This window comes from Pleurodeles waltl, chromosome 2_1 (assembly GCF_031143425.1).
Source record: "Pleurodeles waltl isolate 20211129_DDA chromosome 2_1, aPleWal1.hap1.20221129, whole genome shotgun sequence".
NCBI classification, from domain to species: Eukaryota; Metazoa; Chordata; class Amphibia; order Caudata; family Salamandridae; genus Pleurodeles; species Pleurodeles waltl.
The window spans coordinates 303,549,613-303,572,868 of record NC_090438.1 but is presented as its reverse complement, the minus strand read 5'-3'; the positions used below and the strand labels follow the sequence as shown (position 1 = coordinate 303,572,868).

Genomic DNA, 23,256 nt, shown 5'->3' with positions numbered 1-23,256 from the left:
CATAGGCTGGAATGATTAGGATAATGAACAATGCAAGAAACAGAATGGTAAAAACGAGAGTCATGAAAACAAAGGCCCCCACCAGCTTGCAATAACATAAGATGCAAAGCAGGTGTGAAATAGTCCTTACTACCCTGGCATGATAAACCTAATCTTTAACCTATAGAGAGCTAGGGGGGTTAAACCTAATCTGCCAGTACCCTGTCCATGAGAAGAGCCCCCCAACCCTCGTTACCTTGGAATGAGGTCTCTAGATCAGACTCTGTGAGGACACGAAGACTGGGTCAGCATCAAGGCGATGTTTATCATAGATAGCATCTATGGCATCTGGTAGGAATGCCTCTGATTATCTTGTCTATGTGAGATGTATTTATACAGCTCTTGTATGACCCCTGACGCAGGTATGTTCCTAAACAATAAATAAGAAGGCATGCGTGGGATGGCAGTTATGTAAGCAATTCCCTGAAAAGGTACATTATGTTATTGTCACACAAAAGTGGGAAAGTATTTCATGTTAATACTTATGTATCTCATTTATCTTTGACACTGATAGTGACGCCTTTACAGAGTGGCACTGATAACATGAAACTAAAACATCTTCGTAACTATAAACATCCCAGCCATCTTGGAATAAATAATTAAATAAATGTGCTAAAACAGAGCAAGCTAAATAGGTTAAAAGTCACTAGGTGACAGGAGCACAGGCTTGTAAGCCAAATGCTAAGCTAAGCTCCCATTAAAACTAAATAGGATCCACAGCAGGGGGTCCCCTCAACACAGTACCCTGGCCTGAGAGCTCCTGGCCTGAGAGCTCCTGACTGATCCCTGAAAGGGGGCCCTTCATGTATTTTGCGGGGGCCTTGTAATAATATGTGCATGATAATATCCATGCAAAGTTTAGCGAGTCTATTGTTATTGACATGTTGCATTGTTTTAAAATATGTATTGCACACATTAGGAATGTCGTCTGGTGGAGGTTCCATACTGTGGCAGTTTGCTGTTGGAGCCGCCACGGAGGGGAGGTTCCTTGCTGTGGGTGATGTGGATGAAACTTAATAAACCGTTATTTACAAGAACAAAAGCACAGCCTCCGCTCTTTTTTCATTTGGCAATGATCTTCTGTCACCCACTGCTATTTACATTACGGCACCTCTAAGATTTTCCTCACGGGTTTGGGCCACTCAGACTTCCTAGAGATATCAACATTTTGTCGGACCCTACCTACATGGATAGATGCTTTGTTTGGCCTCCTATTGCAGCTCAATCTTCACAGTGTGTGTTGCACTGAATGGCACTTTGTTAATTTTAGAAAGTTTTACAGAGTGTATGTGGGCTCCTTCCTTGTGGCCCCTACCCACTATGTAGGATTTGACTGTACTGTGTTGCTTAGCAACGCTAGAAAACAAGTCACGCAATCACCTTCCATGTGATCTCCTCCTACGGATTTCAGTTTTCTTGCCTGCACAACTGTGCATAGAGCGCACCCCGCCCTCGTCATGACGTTTAAAGAATATCCTGCATAATTACTTCTCCGAAGCGCGTTCTGTATTTTTCTGATGCGCACACCATTCTGTTAGCTCAGTTTACTCGCTGATCCACACAGCTTAATTCTGGATATTTTAGCTGATCACAGATCACCTGCGCTGATTCACACAGCTATTTATGACTTTTTGAGAATATTCTATTGTATTATGCTGATGCGCACAGCTTGTGCAGCTCCCATATAGAGTTGTTCAGATATCCTGTATTTATACAGCATTGCATTTGGGTATTGACATTCATACTTCCATGGCTAAACAGATTACCCAACCTCCACCATTTCTTAAAATTCCCAGAACACCTGCTACGTAGTAGTCCCAGTGGTTCACGTTTTTTGAGAACTATTTTCTGGCAATTGATGCCGTCAAGTATAGCTCAGCCCAAAAGTTTGCATTATTGTTTGGCAGCATTGGTCAAGCAGCTCAACAGGTTTTCGATAGCTTACCACCCGCAACTGAACATTTACATTGAGGCTATAGCTATACTATAGCTAGACTACAGAAACAGTTCTCAGATGAACCTAGTGTTATGTTAGAATGATACCACTTGCACAAACAAAAGCAACTGAATAATGAAAGTATTGAAGAATATGTATCTGCACTCAGAGTGTTAGCTGCCACATGCAAGTTTGGTCATAACCTGGATTTTTACATCAGAGACCAATTTGTGTTTAATTGCTTTTCAGGCAAAATACAGGGGAGAGACTAATGAGCTGCAAAAACCCTAACTTGTCAGAGGTCGCTGAATTAGCGCTATGAATAGAAAAGTCTCTGGTGTCTACAAAAACAATGCACGCTGACTGCACAACCAGCATCTATGCAGTAATTCCAGAACACACTGGTGAAGAGGAGCCAGTGTGTGGGGTTAAACCTGATAACAAGAAAACAAATTCAATGAGTAAACAATCTTCTGTCTCCTGTTACAGGTGTGGGTCAATGTTCCATATTGGGAATTCAACCAAATGCCCAAACGATGTCTGGGCTGCAAGAAGATAGGACATTTCCAGGCCGTTTGTAAGAGCCCAAAGAGAACTGTGAGGGTCAATAGCATGGATACTGAAGTAGATACCTATACTGCTACCCTCAACAATGTAATACATAGTGAATGGTGCAAACAAAGACAAACCAGTTAAGGGTCCATTGTGTACTGCCATTGTTAATGATATTCCTTTACAGGTTGTGGCAGATTCAGGATCACCCATAACTATCCTAGATGATGTAACATTTAATGCGAAGTGGGGTGAAAAAATATCTTTGTATCAAACTGATGTGAACCCTAAAGCATTTGTGGATATAAAGATATATATATATCTAGGGCAGAGAAACTTACACCAAGGTATATGTAGCAAAAAAAGGGAAAAACATAATTGGTTGGAGGGATTTGGCAAAAAGTGAGTAATACCTTGTACCAGGGTCAGAAAATCACATAAGAGTGCAGGAGCCAAGTAGATTGTGATAGAGACTATGTGAAGGACATAGTAATGGAGTTCCAATCTGTATTCAATGAACAAGTGGGGGTGTGTGAATGGTGTGGAACACCAAATCAGACTCATACCCAATGCCCAACCCGTCACACACAAGGTGCGACCAGTCTCTATTAATATTAGAAAAGATTTAAAGAATACATTGCAAAACATGGTTTTGTAAGGCATCATACAACACACTAATTCTTCACAATGGGTAGTCCCTGTAGTTGTTGCACAGAAAAGGTCAGGGGCGGTGAAGTTATGCATTGACCTATGTGTCCTAAATAAAAATATCATCATAGATTGTCATCTGTTACCCAGGATTCAAAAGCTCCCAATGAATCTGGTAGGTGTGAGATGGTTTTCCCTGATCAACTTGAGATCAGTGTATCACCAAATAGCATCAACAACAGAAATCCAAAAATTAACAACATTTGTAACTCCCTTTAGAGATTACAAATTACTCAGGTTGCCTTTAGGATTGGCTTCGACAGCCAGCAAAAAGGTGATGGATACATTGTTCCATGACATGAAGGCAGTACAGGGGTACCAGGATGGCATCCTGATATTTGCAGAGTCTCTGGCTGAACACAATGACATCTTGAGGAAACCTTGGCAATATTAGAGAGTGGAAGCATGAGGGTTGGGCAAGACAAATGTAAGTTTGACATGAGTGAAGTGGAGTACTGGGCCATATGGTGTCAGCTAGAGGCATCAGACTAAAGTTCTCAGTGGTAGAGGAAGCCAAACCACCAACAGGTAAGGATTCACTCTGTTTGTCTTTTGGGTTAGCAGAGTACTATGAACGGTATGTGGCTGGGTAATGTCAAGCGGTAGAACCGCTGTGAGCATTATTGAGGAAAAGCCACAGGTTTGAGTGAACGAGTAATGTAAACTCAGCATTTACAAGAGTGAAAAAAAATGATTGTTTCAGCACCAGCGTTACATGTATTTCACAATAATTGTTTATGTGTCACAGCGGTGGATGCCAGTATGAATGGGTTGGGTGCTGTTTTCACACAAATGTTAATGGTCACGAACAGACGGTAGCCTTCGCGTCAAGAGCACTTAAACAATTTGAACGCCAATACAGCACCATTGAACAGGAGGCATTGGCTTGTGTATGGGCAATACAGAAATTTAAAACATATGTGTGGGCAAGTTAGTTTGAATTATGTACTGACCATAAACTGTTGGTTTATATTTCCAGTAAGGCCACTGAGAACAATATGTCAGCAAGACTCATCAGACTAGTTTCTAATTTGCAGGAACACAACTTTGTGAGAAAGCACATTTCAGGAGAAAAACACTTCAGGAAAGACTGCCTGTAAAGGCTGCCACTTGATAATGTTGAAGATTAAATGGGTGAGGATGATGTGGCATGTGTAGCGCTAGTAGATGCCATAGCAGATTTTGAATCTGCAATAAGTAAGAAAGATTGGGAAGGTAAATATTCCAAATACAAGGTGTTGTTAGAAGCCATCAAATGCACCATTAGTAAGTGGCCTGAAGCCAGATGTCTGCAAGGGGAGTTAAAAAGTTATGCTCAAGTAGCAGATGATTTATCAGTGGAAAATGACGTTATGGTGAGGGGAGTTAAATTTGTACCCCCTTTGGATTTGAGGCCCAAAATAATAAGGGCACACCAGGGACATCTAGGCACAACAAAACCTTGTATGAAGATAAAACAATATTATTGGTGGTCGGCTATAGACACTCAGGTGAGGATTTTGATAGACGAGTGCCCTGAATGTTTGCTTTCGGATAAACATTAGAGACAACAAAATTACCACTACATCCCACTCCACTTCCCAATGGAGCTTGGGAAAAAATTGGGATGGATTTTTCAGGGCCTTAATTGAATCTAGGCAAGAATATGAAATATGTGATTTTAGTTGTGGATTAATTTTCCAAATGGATGCATTACAAATGTGTGGATACACCTGACACTGATTCAACAATACAGATCCTTAAGCAAATATTTTGATTTAGGGAGCACCTAAAGTGGTAGTGAATGATAATGGTACACACTTTGTGCCTGATAGGATGTGTGGATTTTTAGTTAACCAAGATGTAAAGCATCTTAAGGTTGTTCTTTATTCATCTACATCTAATGGCCTGATGGAATGTGGTAATAAGGTGACTAAAGAAGACATACAAACTGCAACAGAATCAGGATTGGATGTGTGTGAGTTTGTAGAAAGAAAGGTGTGGAATTACAACACATCCCCACATTGCACCACGGGGACCCTTATTTCCTTCATGGCTGGATGAAAAAAGACCTTTACACAAGAAATGACATGGGGTGGAGGGTTTAGAAGGTAGAGTTTCTAGCAAACAGATCCTCCACTGAGAGGACGTTCCTGACTATGGGTGATGTGATGAAGCTTAATAAACTATCGATTTACAAGAAAGTGCAGCCTCCCTTCTTGTTACAGCACTCCTTAAGTTTTGTTATGTCTCTGATTTGTACATATTCCTACGCCCTCAGTGCCCTTCATTTTGCATTCTTCCACTGTTCATGTTGCTTTATATCCTCCTCTTCCTCACTCCAGCTATCTACTCTGTTGCTCTCCTGCCCTTGCCCCATCTTATCTCCCTGTCTTGATATTTGGCTGTTCCTGTCCTGGCTGCTCCTCCTACAACGGAAAGCATTTTCTGTACTCCAAGCTGCTCTTGGCCTGCTTACTAACATGACTCTCGTAGGTCTGAGTTGGTAAAAAAAAAAATCACCTTTTTAGGGAAAACAAATTATGGCCCTCATTATGAACATGGCGGTCTGGGCCGGCATGGTGGCCCAGACCGCCATATAATATTCGTGACAGAACCGGCACTTGTGTAACTCCGCCACTGCCAGGCTTCCGTGGCCAGGCACACTGGTGATGGCGAGTTTCATATCCGACAGGGCAGCGCTGCAAGCAGCACTGCCTGCCAGATAATTTACCTGGTTCCACTAGCCTTTCCCTGGCGGTTTTCCCCGCCAGGGAAAGGCTGGCAGAATGGGTGCCTCGGGCCCCCCTGGCCCCCCTGGCAGCCCCTGCACTGCCCATGCACTTTGCATGGGCAGTTCATGGGCTCCCGTGCACAGCCCCGTCGTGCTTGTCACTGCCCGATGCATGGGCAGTGACAAGCACGACGGGTGCTGCTGCACCCGCGGCACTGCTACATTGCCAGCGGCTCCATGTGTAGCCGGCGTCAATGTACAGGCCCTGCAATCAGTTGGGCCGGCTGGTGGAAGCACTGTTTCCGCTTGCCGGCCCAGCTGAACGTACATAATGTGGCAGATGGGGTCTTCTGTGCGCTGGTGGTCTATTGTTGAGTTCATAATGAGGGCCTATATGTTCCAACACAGAGGATCAGGGCATATGCATGACCAGGTCCGCTTACAGGAGAAGTCTCACTTCAAGCATTGTATCAGGTCAGTCACAAACAATCATGCACATGGAGGTTCAGAAAAACATGTTTGTACACACGGGTACACTCTGTGGCCTACTAAAACATACACAAGCACACACTATCACACATGCACATAGGCACATGTATGCACATAAAGCATGCATGCTCAGAGTTACATGCACACGAAAGCTTAGGGCCCACTCATAGAGAAGTCCACTTGCATCCAAATGCACACATAGACACGCAAGCACCAATTTAATATACTGTCAGATTCATGCACACTTTCAAATAGGCCCAGAAACAGAGGCATATGTTGAAACACAGTGAGTCATTCACTTGGGCACATATATGCACAGACACATAGCAAAGAACAAGCAGTGGCACTCAGTCAAACGTCTAATCAGATATACACAAGGAAGGTGTGGGGCTATTAGGCCACAGACTTACACAGAAAGTGCTACAAAAACACACCAGGCACAAGCCAAACACACACACACAAGCACAGCGGCGGCTGCCACTAATCTCAAGGGGAGGGGCGGGTAGGGAGGGAGGTGAGGGAACAGAGGAAAATAAAATATATATTTTTTTAACGTACCTGTTCCTGCTGCAGTCGCTCGCCTCGCACTCCTGTTCCGAAGGTGTTGGTGTCCCAGCGGACCTTAGGACACCAGCACAGGCTCCAATGCTATACCTAGTGTGAAAGCAGCTCCAGGATTGGTCTGAGAGGCTTGGTCTGCGGCTCAGACAGTGCACAGGAGTCTGTCCGGTTTCTCCAACCTGGCTGTGCCACACACCCAGGTTGGAGAAACTTATGTGCACATGTCCGTTTGGCCGGCCGACACTGCTCCACCTCCCATGTGTCAGCCAGCCGAACTGACATGCACCCAGGCCCGCCCTGCATATGCTGGCTGAGCCAGCAGCTGAAAAATAAAACAATAGTAACATGTTGTTTATTTTCAGCTGCTAGCCCAGCCAGTGGGGCAATGCTCTTTTGCCATTGTGTAGAAGCCACCCCTGCACAAGCATGCTTACAAGCACACACAGACACCCCCACACCAATGCACACACATACACAGACACATAATAAAAAAACACTCTCTGTTTTTTGCCCTTTCTTTCTGCCTTCATTCAACCGTTATTCACAGTGGAAGAAAATGAATTCTCTGCAACACTATTTTGTGAGCCTCACATTGGTTTTCAACCAATGTATTTTACAGTGGAAATCTAATGTATTTTACTCAGTTAAAATGTAATTTCCCCGCAAAAAACATTGGCAAAGTCCACAGCTGGGCCTTTGAGAATCAAAGCCTATTATGGTGTTGCCAACACTTTAGTTTATCATGGTTTCTTGACTTTTGGCATCGAGACTGAGAGCAGACTGTCCTAACAAGGGCAAAGAAGTTACGTTAATGACTAGATTGACCCTGCATGTAAATTTAAATAACAGTAGTTGTGTTTGAGAAGCTGTGGACTTTAAAATGTATTCTTAATACATTATTGAAAAACTATTGCCTTTTTTTAATCATAATGCATAGACAAGACAATGGGGGGCATTATGGCCCCGGCAGATGGTGATAATGTGGAGGTAGTTACGGCCAACAGCCTGGCAGCACATACCGCCACATTATGACATTGGCGAGTTGGCTGCAGCCAACCCGCCAATTTACCATTCCGACTGCCATGACAGTAGCAGCCGCCAGACCGGATATAAGAATCACCGGCCTGGCGGCTGCAGGTGTATTGCTGGCGGCATCATGAACCTGCGTACTGCCATGGTTTCTGTGGCGTTCACAACGCCACAAACAACATGGCAGTAGGCCCTACCAGTGACAGGGAGTTCCTTCTCAGTTACTGGTAGGAGGCTCACCCACCCACCAAACACTCACCAGATGCCCCCCTCCATCCACACCCCCTCTTCCGATCCCCCACCACCCCAATTAATGCACACTCACAGACGCATACACACACTCACTCACACAGGCATACACACATTCATTCACACATGCATCCATTCATTCGCACACACATCCGTACACAAATTCCCACTGACATGCAGGCACGCATTCACATTTCCATTCATACATGCATTCTCACACATGCATACACCCATGCAAACAACACTACACACACATTTGCATTCACGCACACACACACACATTCATGCACACAATCCCAGAAACCCACAAAACACCCTCCTCCCCTGTCAGAAACCCAACTTACCTGCATCCAGGGGGTCCTCCGGCAGGGAACGGGACAGGGCGTTGCTACTGCCAGCAGCACCCGCCAGCAGAACACCGCCAGGCTGTATTTTTTTTCAAAATATGCTTGGCAACGGTCTACTGGTGTGGCGCTGCTGGTGGTAGCAGCACCACCGTAACACCATCTGCCAGTAATGGCCACAGCAGAATTTCCGCCCTTCTTGTGGCGATGATCCGGCTGTGGTCATAATTTGCAGGACGGATGTTAGCCGCAGCGATGGACTTTTGGCAGCCATCGCCGCGGCGTTAGGTGGTATTTACCGCCATTGTCTTAATGAAGGCCTATGTGTCATAAGCATTGGCGTGGGTCAGAAGGTCATGTTGCCAACCATTTTCAGCAGTAGACATAGAAATCAATCAATCAATCAGAAATTTGTAAAGCACACTACTCATCTGTGAGGGTCTCAAGGCGCTGAGGTGGTGGGGTGCTGCTACTGCTCGAACAGCCAGGTCTTGAGAAGTTGCCTGAAGGTAAGGAGGTCTTTGGTCTGATGCAGGTGGGTGGGAAGAGTGTTCCACGTCTTGGCGGTGAAGTGCGAGAATGATCTGCCACTAGTTGTAGTTCTACGGACATGTGGGACGGTGGCGAGGGCGAGGTCAGCGGAGCGGAGATGCGGGTCAGGGTGTAGAAGGAGAGCCGTCTGTTGAGGTTTTCTGGTCCGGTGTTGTGCAGTGCTTTGTGAGCGTGGGTAAGGAGTTTGAAGGTGATTCTCTTGTTCACTGGAAGCCAGTGCAGGTCTTTCAAATGGCCTGTGATGTGGCAGTGGCAGGGGATGTCCAGGATGAGGTGTGCGGAGGCATAGCAAAATGGGGGGAGGCGGAATCTCTGGGTTCTGCTGGTGAGAAAGGAGGTGACCCAGTCCACGGCTCTGTCACGGATTCCTGCATTGCTGAGGCATGAGCATAGGGTGTGGTAGCAGGCGGTGTCAAACACGGCCGAGAGGTCCAGGAGGATGAGGCCCGCGGTTTCGCCCTTGTCCAGTATGGTTCTGATGTCATCGCTGGTGGCGATGAGAACAGTTTCGGTACTGTGGTTGCTGCAGGATACAGATTGGGAGGGGTCCAGGGTGTAGTTCTCCTCGAGGAAGCTGGTTAGTTGTCTGTTGACGGCCTTCTCGATGACTTTTGCCGGGAAGGGCAGCAGGGAGATAGACCGGAATTTCTTGTGGTCCTTTGGGTCTGCCTTGGGTTTTTTGAGGAGGGCGTTGATCTCGGCGTGTTTCCAGCTCTCCGGGAAGGTGGCAGACTCAAAGGAGCTGTTAATGATCTTCCGTAGTTGGGGTGCGATGACGGAGCTTGCTTTGTCGAGGATGTGGTGAGGGCAGGGATCAGATGGTGACCGGAGTGGATGGTGTTCATGATTTCGATGGTGTCGTTGTCATTGATGGGGGTCCAGGAGAGCAGGAGGTTGGGCAGAGGTGAACCTGTAGTGTTGGTGTTTGCTGGGGGGGTCTGGGTGCTGAAGCTATCTTGGATGTCTGCAATCTTGTAGTGGAAGTAGGAAGCTAGGGAGTCGCAGAGGTCTTGAGATGGCGGGATCTCGTTAGCGTTGGAGCTGGGGTTGGAGAGTTCCTTCACGATGTTGAAGAGCTCCTTTTGGCTGTGTGCGTTGTTGTCGATTCGGTCTTTGAAGGCGGTTCTCTTGGTGGTTCGGATGAGTTTGTGGTGTATGCAGATGGCATTTTTGAAGGCTGTGTGGTTGTCCAGAGTCTGTTCTTGGTGCCACTTTCTTTCAAGTCTGCGGCAGGTGTGCTTAGATTCAAGGAGGTCGGACGTAAACCAGAAGGCCCTCCTGTTGGTGCATCTGTTGAAGGGATTCTTGATTGGGGCGAGAGAGTTGGCACAGGTGTCGATCCATTGCCCGAAGTTGCGGACAGCTGCGTCAGTGTCGGTGGTTTCGATGGCTGGGTTCCGCGAGAGGGTCGTGATGAGTTGGTCTCCGGTGACCTTGTTCCAACTGTGGTGGGGGATCCGTTGTGGGTGGAGGTGTGTTGTGGGTTTCTTGAAAGAGAAGTGGATGCAGTGGTGCTCTGTCCAGTCAAGTTCGGTGGTGTGGCTGAAGGAGACGTGATTGCTGGGGGAAAAAATATGGTCAAGTGTGTGTCCTGCACAGTGGGTTGGTGTTGTGACGAGTTGTTTGAGGCCGAGGCTGGAGAGGTTGTCGAGCAAGGTGGTGGTTTTGTTGTTGTTGGTGTTCTCGAAGTGGAAGTTTAAGTCCCTGAGGAGTATGTAGTCAGTGAATGCGAGAGCGTGTGTGCTGATGACATCGGTGATGGAGTCCCTGAACTGCTGTTGGGGGCCGGGTGGCCTGTACACGAGGGTCCCTCGGAGGGTGGTGTTTGGGTCGGAGTGGATCTGGAAGTGCAGGTGTTCGGCGGTGCTGAGGGTGTCTTCGGTGCTGGTCATGATCCTGAGGGTGTTCTTGTGGATGATGGTGATGCCTCCACCTGGGTTGTTGGGGCGGTCCCTGTGGGTGATCTTGTAGCCATCTGGGATGGCTGAGGCGATATCAGGCACTGAGAAGGGGTTTATCCAGGTCTTGGTCAGGAAGGTGACATCTGGGAAGGCTGAGTCGAGTAGATTCGATAGCTCTACTGCATGCTTGTGGACGGAGCTGGTGTTGAGGAGGATATAACTAAGATGGTTGCGTCCTGCCTTGGTGGGTGGGTCGTTGGCGTGGAGGCTGGTAAAGGTACAGTTCTGGCAGGTGGTCAGCGGGGAGGCTTGAAGGCAGGTGGGAAAGCGGCCGGTGTTGAGGGCTCGGAGGGTGACGGTGTCGTAGTGAAGACGTGCATGGCAGCAGTGGGTGGGACGAGAGCCAGGGGTTCTGGTGTTGGGCGCGGTCCAGGCATGGACGGGCACATACGGGCTTGTCTTTGGCACACCTTCGGCATGCCAGCGGCGTGGCACGGCCACACAGCGGCTGCCATTAAGTAGGGAGCTGGGGGAGAGGAGAGGACAGCTGGGAGGCGGGACTGGGGGCAAAAAACAGCATGAAAAAGGGGAGGGCTGTGGGGGGAGCAGCAGCAGGGGAGAGACAGATGGGGGAGAGCAAAGTGAGAGAGAGAGAGGGCTGAGTGAGAGAAAAACGGGGAAGAGTGAGCATGAAGAAAAGGAGCACAAAAAGGGGCAGACACACAGACAGAGGGGAGAGCGGAACGGAGGGCAAAGCAGGAGGAGAAAGGCAGAGGGAAAAAGGAGCACAGCAGGGACAGACACAGAAGTGCAGCAGAATGGAGGGTAAGCTGACAAAAGGAGGAGAGAGGCAGAGGGCAGACTAGTGGGAAAGCAGAGCTCTCCCACTAGACACCTGGGATGAGGCGCAGGCAGAAACCTGTGGGTGGAGGAGGGCCTCGAACTGCTGACAGGAGTCAGGAGTTCAGAGGAGCGAGGGGCTCTTCTTACCAGGTGGAGCCACGGGAGGCAGACCAGTGCACTGACCAGGTCAGTGGTATTGGGTCAGACATTAAAAAGCGGAGTAATTTTTCAGGACGTTTAGTAGAGGTCTGCCAGGAAGGGGATTAGTTTGAGCTGGTGTTACTTCAGGATAAGAGACAAACCAAGGCTAGGAAAAATCACAAACTCCTCCTGTTTCAGAAAAGCTGGTGAGAACACTTACGTGGTCTATTCACTCCATCCTTCCATCCATCCATTCTATCTATCTATCTATCTATCTATCTATCTATCTATCTATCTATCTATCTATCTATCTATCTATCTATCTTTTGGAAAATACTTCCTTTTGCATGATCAACAGATTTTTTAGATCAAACTCACAAGTGCTTTGACCTGTTGTAAGTACTGTGGATTTTTAACCATGCCCATCACTTTCATTTGTTCATGGACTTGTGTATCAAAGTTCCCTTTATTTTACTTCTTAAAGGCATGCATACGTCATGCCTTTTCCGGTGTTTAGCCCTCCTCAAGAGCACCGGCCAACTACTGTTAACATACTCAACATCCATGTTTTACAGACGGTTTGTGAACTACTTTTTCACTTTTAGCTTGACCTTCTGTCGATCAGCAGTATTGGAGTGATTTGCATAACTACCAGTTACTTGTTATCGTTACTTTTTTCAGTCACACTCATGGCGCTTACAATTTTTATACAGCGGGTACTCGATTGGACATGTTGGAGCGCTTTATGCCGATTGAGTTCCCGATGTTTAAAAATTGAAAGCACCAGGACCCCGATTAAAAAACAAAAGATAAAGGGAGTCATTACGACCCTGGCGGTTGACGGAGAAGTGGCGGTTTTACCGCAAACAGGCTGGTGGTAAAAAAATAGGAATTATGACCATGGCAGTTACTGCCATGGTCATCCGCCACTTCTCCGATCAGACCGCCATGGCGGAGACTTGGGTCTCCAGCCCGGAGGCCGTCACAAGACCGCCGGCGATATCATGACCCGGCTTACTGCCATGGATTTCATGGGGTTTGGAACCGCCATGAAATCCATGGCGGTAAGCACTATCAGTGCTAGGGAATTCCTTCCCTGGCACTGATAGGGGTCTCCGCCACCCCCACCCCCTCCCCCGAGTCCGTCCCCGACACCCCCCACATCCTCCCCCGAGTCCATCCCCGACATCCCCCACCCCCCTGCCACCCTCAAAGGTGGCAGGACCCCCTCCCCACCCCTAACCCCGACATCACAACACAGACACACACCCAACACGCATGCAGGCACCACCAACACACATTCCCGCACACACACAAACAAACATGCCAACAGACACACACACAGTCATACACGCACACCCTCATTCAGACATACACGCACACATCCATACAGACATACATACAGACAGACATGCACACATTTCCATTCACACTACACCCATGCATGCATACACGCACTCACACACCCCCTCTACATACTCACACGCACACCCCGTGCACCTACACATCACACAACACCCCCCACCCCTCTCCCCTAATGGACTATCAACTTACCTTGTCCGTTGATCTTCCGGGAGGGGATGGGATCCATGGGGGCTGCTCTGCCGCCACCACACTGTCAACAGAGGACCGCCACGCCGAATCACAGAACGTGATTCAATGGGCGGTGTTCTGCTGATGTGGTGGTGGAGGTGGAGCAACCTCCACTTCCCCGCCACCCGCCAGTATGGCTGCTGGCGGCTCTCCGTCCGGAAAAGGACGGAGGGCTGCCAGCAGTCATAATACGCCGAGTGAAAAACCACCACCACTGCCGGTCTTCAGCACGGCGGTCCCTTGGCGGTCTTGTCAAAAGACCGCTGAGGTTGAAATGACCCCCACAATGACAAGTAACTGGTAGTTATGCAAATGTTTCCAATACTGCCGATCGAGTTCCTGCAGAACTTGATTGGTAGTACTGGAGCAATTTGCATAACTACGAGTTACTTGTCATTGTTTTTTTGTGTTTTTAGTCGCACTCAGTGCACTTCTATGTTTTATATGGCAGGAACTCGGTCATCAGTATTGGAGCACTTTATGTAAATCACTCCAATACTGCCCAGGGAGTTCCGCTGTATAAAAATTTAAAGCACCTTGAGCAGAACTCAAAAGCAAAAGAAACAATAACAAGTAACTGGTAGTTATGCACATCACTCTAGTACTGCATAGTGGGAATTCGATCGGCAGTAGTGGAGCAATTTGCATAACTGTGAGTTACTTGTCATTGTTTCTTTTGTTTTTCTGCAGCTCTCATGGCGGCTTTAGCGTATTTAGGTTTTACACAGTGCAATGGGCAGTATAAAAGTGCTTTGCATTACTGCAAGTTACTTCACATTGTTTCTTTTGTTTTTCATTTCCGCTCATTGCGGACATGGCATTTTCAAGTTTTATACAGCGCAATGGGCAGTATTAGAGCACTTTCCATGACTACCAGTTACTTCTTATTGTTCATTTTGTTTTTCCTATGTGCTCATGGAGGCCATAGCGCATTCAATTTTGACACAGCACAGTGGGCAGTATCGGAGCACTTTGCATGACTACCAGTTACTTCTTATTGTTTGTTTGGTTTTTCATTCCTGCTCATGGTGCCCATGGCGCTTTCAAGTTTTACACAACACAATGGACAGTATTGAAGCGATTTGCATAATTACCAGTTGCTTGTCATTGTTGGTTTTATTTTTCCTTCGACCTCGTGGCGCTTTCAAGTTTTCCACAGTGCAATGGGCAGCATTGGAGCATTTTGTAGGACTACCAGTTACTTCACATTGGGCCAGATGTATCAAGCTCCTGGTTTGCATTTCTTAAATAGCAAATTTTAAGAAATTGCTATTTTAGAAATGCAAAATGGGATGTATGAAAACTGCAAGTCGGTAATAGTGATTTCCTAACATTCACAAACACGAATTTGTGAGTTGCAAATACCGAATCACAAAAAATAGCGAATCGGTATTTGCAAATCGCAAATTGTGAAAACTGCAACCCGGAACAGCCTGATGACATCACAACCAGGAAGTGAGTCAGCCCATGCTGTTACCATAAGCCACACCCACAGGAGCAGGCAGAGAGACACAGCCCAGCACCAGGGAGGCAGCCTTGTGAGCCAGCCAGGACAAAACAGCAACATGGCCACTGATGGGAATGTGAAGGTGAAAGGTGACAGGAAGTGCAAGCTCAAATTCTGGGAGCATGAATTGGAGGTGCTCACTGAGGAGGTGGTCAGGAACCACGACAAACTTTTTGGGAAGAACTCTCTCCAGGTACCTGAAAGTTAGAAGAGGAAACTGCGGACAGACATCCAGACCAAAATAGGCGGAGTGGGTGTTGCGCAGCGCTCCGTTGAGGAGATACGCAAGTGATTGTATGAGTTGCATTCCCATGCCAAAGAAGGGTAGCCAGCAGGCTAAAGGAGGCAAGGAGCACCGGAGGAGGACCATCCATCCAGACACAGTCCACACCAATGGAAGACATGGTGAAGGCAACACTGCTTCCTGAAGCTGTCAGTGGTGTCACTAACATTGACACCTCAGGCACACCCAGCACTAGTAAAGGTAAGGGCAGTATGTGTCTCCCCATATGAGCGTGTACAAAGTCACCTTAGAAAATAGTTATTGGCACTATGCAGTGTGATAAGTAGTCCATGCCGCATCTTACATACCACACAACAATGCCTTATGGGAGTGGTAGTCCATACCCCTAAAGCAAATAGCACATAAATAGCAAGATACTGTCAAGCCAAATAGAGAAACAACACAAAAGAATCTTAGTGATACTATGCCAGTGTATATTTAATACTATTATGCAACTATTTGTGTAATAATCAAAAATGATAAGCTGCACATTGTTGTTGTAGATGTTCCGGGCCCTGATGCAGCAGAAGGAGGAAATGTGGGGGATAGCGAAACACAGACACAGTCTGACTCAAACACCAGTGAGTCCTTCATTATTGCACCAACTGGACGCAGGGCAAGAGTGCTTCCTCTCCCAGAGTATAACCTGGGCTCTGATGAAATGCCGGATGAAGAACCCACATCACACCCAGAGGCTAGAATCACAGTAAGACAGCAGTCCCTGCCCCAGCATCACTCCACTCCCCTCAGGAGGCACCACGAAGCAGGCAGACAGTGCACTGAGGAAGGTGAGAGCCCATCACTCTTCGGCAGCCTTGGAGCTTCCATGCTGAAAGTGCAGCACCTGCAATGTCAACAATGAGGTCGATGCACAGGCAGTTGGTGTCAATCGATCATAACATGGACGCAATGCACGGGAAGTTTGAGTCTCACAATGACAACATGAGAGTAATGCACAAGCAGTTAGAGTCTCTTAATGAAAACACATGCAAGTTGCATGAGGGACATCAAACAGCAGCAGAAAACACAAAGGAGATGACAAACGTCATTAGGGAACTCTGCACTGTGATTCAGCAGGAGAGTGTCAGCCACCATCGGCGCCATCACCAATTGATGGGCAGGTTGGATGGGTTCTGCAGATCTGTCAATCAGCTCTCTACCTCAGCTGCCTTGATATCACGACGTGCTGTGGGCATACAAGTGGAGATGGCACATTGCAATCAGGACGTTGCACAAGGATTAGCGCAAATAACCAATGTTTTGGAGACAATGCAGACAGCACGGAGTGCCACAAACTGTGAACTGGGTGGTCGTGTGGGGTTAGTGAGGCACTCTCTAGCCTCAGCAGTCTCACAGCCCCTGTGATGGATCCTTGGTGTCACAGTACCAGATACCACCGAGGCCACTGAGCACTCAAGTGGAGTGCCTGGACGTAGGAAGTAATGATGAGGGGTACAGAGGACAATTTTAACATGTAGCAAAACAGTTATACTATCATGCTAATAGTGTGACACTGTTACTCGCACCAGTTTGTGTATCGTGCATAGCTATGTCCTAATCACGCATATATTACCTGAAGTCAAGGCAATAAAGATGCTACCTACAGCAATATATATATAATAGGCATGGTATTGTCATTACTTACATCAGAAATGGTTGCGCGTGATGTCAGCACGTCTTTGTCTGCTCTCTGCTGCACTGCTTCTGTCTACTGGGTGAAGGGGTGGCAAGGATCACCATCCTAATCTGAGTCCTGCTTGGTGGGTTCCACAGGTATTCCCCTTGTTGTAGCAATCTTGTGCAACATAGCACATGTAGCCACAATTTTGCAAGTTGTTTCAGGGCTGTATTATAGTGCACCACCACTCTTGTGTATGCATCTGAAGCAGCTCTTCAGCAGGCCATAGGTCCTCTCCACAACATTGCGGGTTGACCTGTGAGCAGCATTATTCCTCCTTTCGGCTGGCGTTGCAGGATTCAGACAGGGCGTCAGTATGAATGACCGCACGGAGTAGGCACTGTCTCCTGGAATGACAGGAGAGTAACATGAGTACTTGTTGTACATGACATCACATTTACTTAAATCAATGCGACATTGTCAACTATTACATTACCCAGTAGATATCCTTTGCCAGACTCCCCAGCTAGTAGTCTCATGTAAATTCCACTGTGCCGAAAGATGTAGGAGTCATGTGTGCTACCTGGATATCTGGCCACGAAATCGGTTATAATGTTGGAGGCATTGCCAATTACTTGTATATTCATGGAATGTGAATTTTTACGGTTTCGATAAACATACTTTGAGGCCGATGGTGGACAGATAGCTACATGTGTCTCAGCGCCTATTACATGTGGGAATCGGGCAATCTGGTAGAAATCTAATTTTATCTGTAGTAATTCCTGTGGGGTGTTGGGGAACCTTATGTGCTGTTGAATTTTGCTCAGCATGACATTGAGAAATGCATTGAAAAATCGTGAGAGAGAACTCTGTGAGACCCCTCCAGCTGCTGCTATAACCCCTTGATAGCTCCTTGAGGCTAATAGGTACCTGCACGTGTGGATATACTATTGGTCCTGTGTGTGTTGCACTGCAGTATGGATTGTAGATCAGCTATCAGGTCAAGTATCATGGCTAACCTTAACCTGTACTTCTCATATATCTCCTCCTCTGTCAAAAAGGGTAATACGCACTCTAAAAATGCGCTCCTGTCTCCTCCTCCCTCTCCTCAAACCTGCCAGGATCCTCATCCTCCTCGCCATCACGTAGAGTGCAGCTATTGTCGAAAAGAGGCTGAGTCATTCTGTGCCTCTTTATATAGGTTGCACCTTGTTACCGCCTGATTTCACTTCGTGGTAAATTGCACATGCAAAAGGCCATTCTGTGAATAATCACTATTTGCTCATTTTTGATGCATCGCATTGCAAGACGGAATTTGCAAATTGCATTCTGAGTATCGCAAATAGCGACATGATTTTGCAGATCGCAATCTGTGATTCTCAAATCCAGGTCACAATTTGCGATACGCAGATTGTAATTCGCAAAATTATGTTGCTATTTGTGATACGCAGAATGCGACCTGCAAATTCATGTCGCAGTCACAAGGAATCACTATATTAGCGATTCCTTATATTTGCACTGCGAATGCCTTTCATACATCATGAAAGGCATTTTTGCATTCGCAAACAGACGACTTTTGAGATTCGCACCATTTGCGAATGCAAAAAAGTTTGATACATCTGACCAATTGTTTCTTAGTTACCTCACATCACAGTTATGAAGAGGACAGTGCATCCTGTTCACACACAGCTTACAAAATGTCAGCGCAAAGCTTCTTAAACTATAGTTAAGCACTTAGATTTTGTTTATCATTGTATAGAGCTATGGTACCCTATCCTTCACAATTCTTGTTTCACTTTTTCTCATTAAAAGTTTGCTTTTGTCTTGTAGACCTGATTTCTCAGTGGTATTATGTGGCAGGGAATGACAAAATTATGAGGCGGGTTGACCAATTTGTATGGCAAAAAGACCACTTATCCATTTAAAATCTTTTTATGGGGTTATGACCTCCAGGGGCTAACAATATGGTTACATGACCATGTTTCTTACAAATTCTATTTTTGTTATGGTGCCCTTTAGGAGCTGTTTTGAGCATTACAGTCTAATGCCAAAAGTTTATTTCTGATAAAGGTTTATATAATAATGTTTTAATAATCATTCCTTATTACAATTATGACCATGATTCAGGCCAACTTTACATCCTTATTACACGATCACTGTTTGAACACTCTTGACACGTTCATGTGACGCTTCTAGTTTATTTCTCCTGTGTGGCTGTCTTGTGTAATTTTGGGGGGAATCGTGTTAGCCAGCCAGCAACTCTGGTGGTAGGGTGGTGTAAGTGGTATTCTATTAGAATTAGCATGGCAGATTTAAATTAGGATGCTAAATGGCAACATTTTCATAAAGGTAAAATGGAAGTGCTTTAATTATATGTAGGGCCACTGGAATTATATGGCAGGAAAATACGAAATTATGCAGCAGGGTTGACCAATTTACGCTGCAGGAAAAGTTCAGTTATGAATTTACAATGCCAATAGCTCTAATTCAAGCAAATGCGAGTTCTATTGCATTGTAAATGCTTGTTTATCGGACTGATGCTGCTGTGTTTTTTGACTGTGCACTGGGACTCTGCTAATCAGGCCACAGTGCATGTGCTGTGACCCTTAAACATGTCGAAATTGGCTCTTCTTCTAATTGGCATATTTAACTTACTTATGAGTCCATAGCATATGATACAAAGTGTACCCACGGCCTCTAATTTCATTTAGTTATGTATTCCATTCATTTTTCTTGCTTTCTCATAGGCATTCTTTGAAGAAGAAGATGGGAAGGAGTACATCTACAAAGAACCAAAACTTACAGGACTGTCTGAAATCTCCCTGAGGCTTCTCAAACTGTACGGTGAAAAATTTGGAAGTGAGTCTGTAAAAATCATCCAGGATTCGAATAAGGTAACTAAGGTTATTCTGCATCACTGACTCCAGCAATATTATCATTTACATCTCAGTATGTGAGGAACTGGAATCAATAGGTGATACAGAAGTATCCAACACATGTTGCAACTCTTTTATTTATTAAAAAAAGGGGGGAAATGGAAAACTATTGAAATGTATTACATACCTTGCGTTTTTGGAATCCATGGGATATATTTACAAGCCCCTTGCCCTGCTGTTGCATCACTTTTAGTCACCTTTAATGATGCAATTGCTGCACAAACCTTTAACTCATATTCATGAGGCCACACAAAGCCACTTTGTGTGGCTTTGAATTGCCTCATAAATATGGAGTAAGGAAGACAGCTCAAATTGTTGTGCTAGCTTACTCTGATTTAGGGAGGTGTTCCCTGGGCATTGCGGTGGGTGTTCCCACGTAACACCCATAGATTTTGACACATCCCCTGATTTACAAGACCTTATAAACCTAGGGATGTGCCAATAGATTATGCCTCTCCACGGGTGGTGCAACAGGGGGAAATATATTTTTTCCTCTTTTTATGAGTGCTGCAGAATCCCTCCAAGGATTGTGTGCGTGCAGGAAGGTGACCCTTCCTGCACAAAACCAATCCTGCATGCATCACAGATGCCTGCATTGGTGCTAGGCTGTCAAAAGGGCGCAAGCTAACTTGCTGGGCTGACCTGGGCTTAAATCCTCTAAATATGGGCCCATGTTTCTAAGTACAGTGAGGGCACCTTTTTCCATTTTATTGGACAGGAACTGAGTTGAACGTGTCATGCTAACTGGATCAACGTGCGAGGCACTCCATGTAAGTAATTGTGCTGAATCCATGAAATGTAGCAGTTTTAGGTGTGTCTGAATTATTAAAGGGAAATATCTCTGCTCCTTCACCCAATGCCCATTTGACACAGATAATCTTGCAAGAATTAATGAGGATCCCATTTGCAAATATTCAGAAAAACTCAAAGTAAGAGTTGCAAAGACATCAGAAAAAATATCATACTAGCATATAACTTGGTGGTTAAAAGTAACCAACATTTCGACATCTGATAGCCATAATGTCTGAGGGGCTTCTTCTAAGTTTGGCGGTGCTGTAGTCCAGTCTGTCGAAGCAGCAGAGAGATGTACTCCTCCTGGTGGGCTATAGCCTGCCATATTTAGAGATCTGTGCCGGCATAGCGGGGATTCTTGTGGCTTTAAAGGAGTTTGGTGGTTCCTCTGATGGCACTGAATCTGCGGCATGTACAGTGCACCAGCACAGCAAAGTGTTTTTTTAACCAAAATAACTCCTCAAGCAGAAGTTGTTTTTATACAACAAAAAATAAATATCTCTAGCACACTAGGAGTTTTATCCAATTATGTGAGGATCATTTTTGAGTGACAACAAATCCTCTTGAGTCTGATGTGGAGAAGGAGGCGATTCCAGAGGTTCAAGTTTTAGATATGCACTCATTCACTGCTGAATCTTTTATCATTCACAGGTGAACAACAAGTAGGGTGTAGGATTGAACTTCTGGCATCTAGCCAGCTCTTATGTTAAGAAAGGGTTGCTTAAGTAGCTGAGTATATGATGGCTCAGAGGGTTATTATAGTGCAGAATGTTTTGAATAGCAAGCATGTACAGTAAAATTCCTTGAAGATACCCCATGGTAGATAAGTGTTGGCATTAATGCATTCAGTTCATTTAAGACTAAAAGCTAAATGAGCAGATTGGTGTCGAGTCTTTTAAGATTTGCTGAAGGACTCAGCTGGTGGACTTCAGTCAAGGTCATTGCTGTAGTCTAAACAGAATGTAGTCACTGCTGGGACTAAGTCAGTCATGCCAGGCTCAATCACTTTGTAAATGAATCTCTGATGAATGTGTGAGAGGCACTTCTGGTGGATAAACTGATTTAAGATGAAAATGCCCAGCAAGCAAAATCCCAGTATTCTATATGCTTGTTGTGGGAGGAAGGGGGATCTTCTGGAAGCAGGACCAAGAAGCTATTTCAGGGTTGGTGGTGCTATAGAAATGCAGCCACCCACTCTTATTTATTTATAGGACTGCAAAGCTCTTTGACTGCTTAATCTAGGATCATGTTCTCACTTTTAGATTTGTTCAGATTACTCCTGTTCTGTTGTACCAGACCTAGACTTTGTCTAGCCAGCAGTTGAGTTGATATTGAGGCTTCGATCTCCCCTGAAACATGGTTTGGAATTTAGCATCATAAGCTCACATGTGAAAACTGATGTTGTTGTTACAATATGAGAGAGTTTACTATGTACGCACTACCTCAGGATAGGTGTTGGTGATTTGAAAAGCCAATACACCAGCTTTACGTAGTAGGTGACCCTTAACAGTAAGCACTTGTAGCAAGTAGATCAGGGGATTCAAATATAGGTTCAGCAGGATCAGGTCTACACCAGATTTTCAGGATAGTCACTGGCTGTAGATGTCATTTCTATTTAGATTATGGTATGTAAAAGTATTGAATATAGGTACCCTAAAACTCCTTCATGGATCGGTCTTTAATGTACCTCCTTTGGACAAGGCTGAAATAGATGTGTAGTCAAGACAGCTTGCATTGTGTGCAAATTTAGCCACTTTATCCTGAATCCTGACATCCTACCGTCTTTCAGCACATGCTGACTAGATGTATTCTGAAACACCATCTTTGATCAGCCTCTTATTTTCTTATTGTCTATTCCTCGATTTTCAAGAATGTGACAGAACATTTGCTCCCCCTCTGTTGTTAGGCATTCTGTCTGGAGCAATCTTCCAATCAATTTATGCCTAAACCACTCTGACTTTAGAAGTATACTCAAGACCCATTTGTTCGGGTGAGTTTCCCCTTGGTTGTCAGTGTAAATTCAGGTTTCAGCGATATGATACCTCTGGCTGAATGTTTACGTTTTAGAAACAGTCAGTTTATTATTTCAAAGCAATTATTCATTTTTCTCCGCCATTCATGGTTAATCCTCAGTGAAATGAAGGAATCTAGGGCCACATGTACGAAATTCAGGTTTTGTGACTAGCAAATTGCAAGTCATAGCGAGTCGCAATTTGCGAGTCGCAAAACCTGATGTACAACAGTGTCAATGAAACTGTTTGCGATTCCCAATGGATTCGCAAATGACCTACCTCATGAATGTTCATTGTATTGTAATTGTATTGTATTGTAATCGTATTTATATAGCGCTTACTACCCCTGACGAGGTGTCGAAGCGCTTTTCGATGAGTAGCACGCTACTCCGGAACCCAACAAGAATTAGTGATGGATTAGTATCATTTAATAATGAGTACAGTTTTAGTATTATTAT

General features: G+C 45.5%; 1 protein-coding gene across 2 annotated transcripts in view; it reads left to right on the top strand.

Annotated features, from left to right (window-relative positions):
- DOCK11 (dedicator of cytokinesis 11) overlaps window positions 1-23,256 on the top strand; it is a 1,108,606-nt gene that overhangs the window by 873,826 nt on the left and 211,524 nt on the right. For both annotated transcript variants that reach the window (XM_069212535.1, XM_069212533.1), the window contains one exon: window positions 19,806-19,952. In XM_069212535.1, coding sequence (XP_069068636.1) covers window positions 19,806-19,952 — 147 coding nt within the window. The remainder of the gene's footprint in view (window positions 1-19,805; window positions 19,953-23,256) is intronic.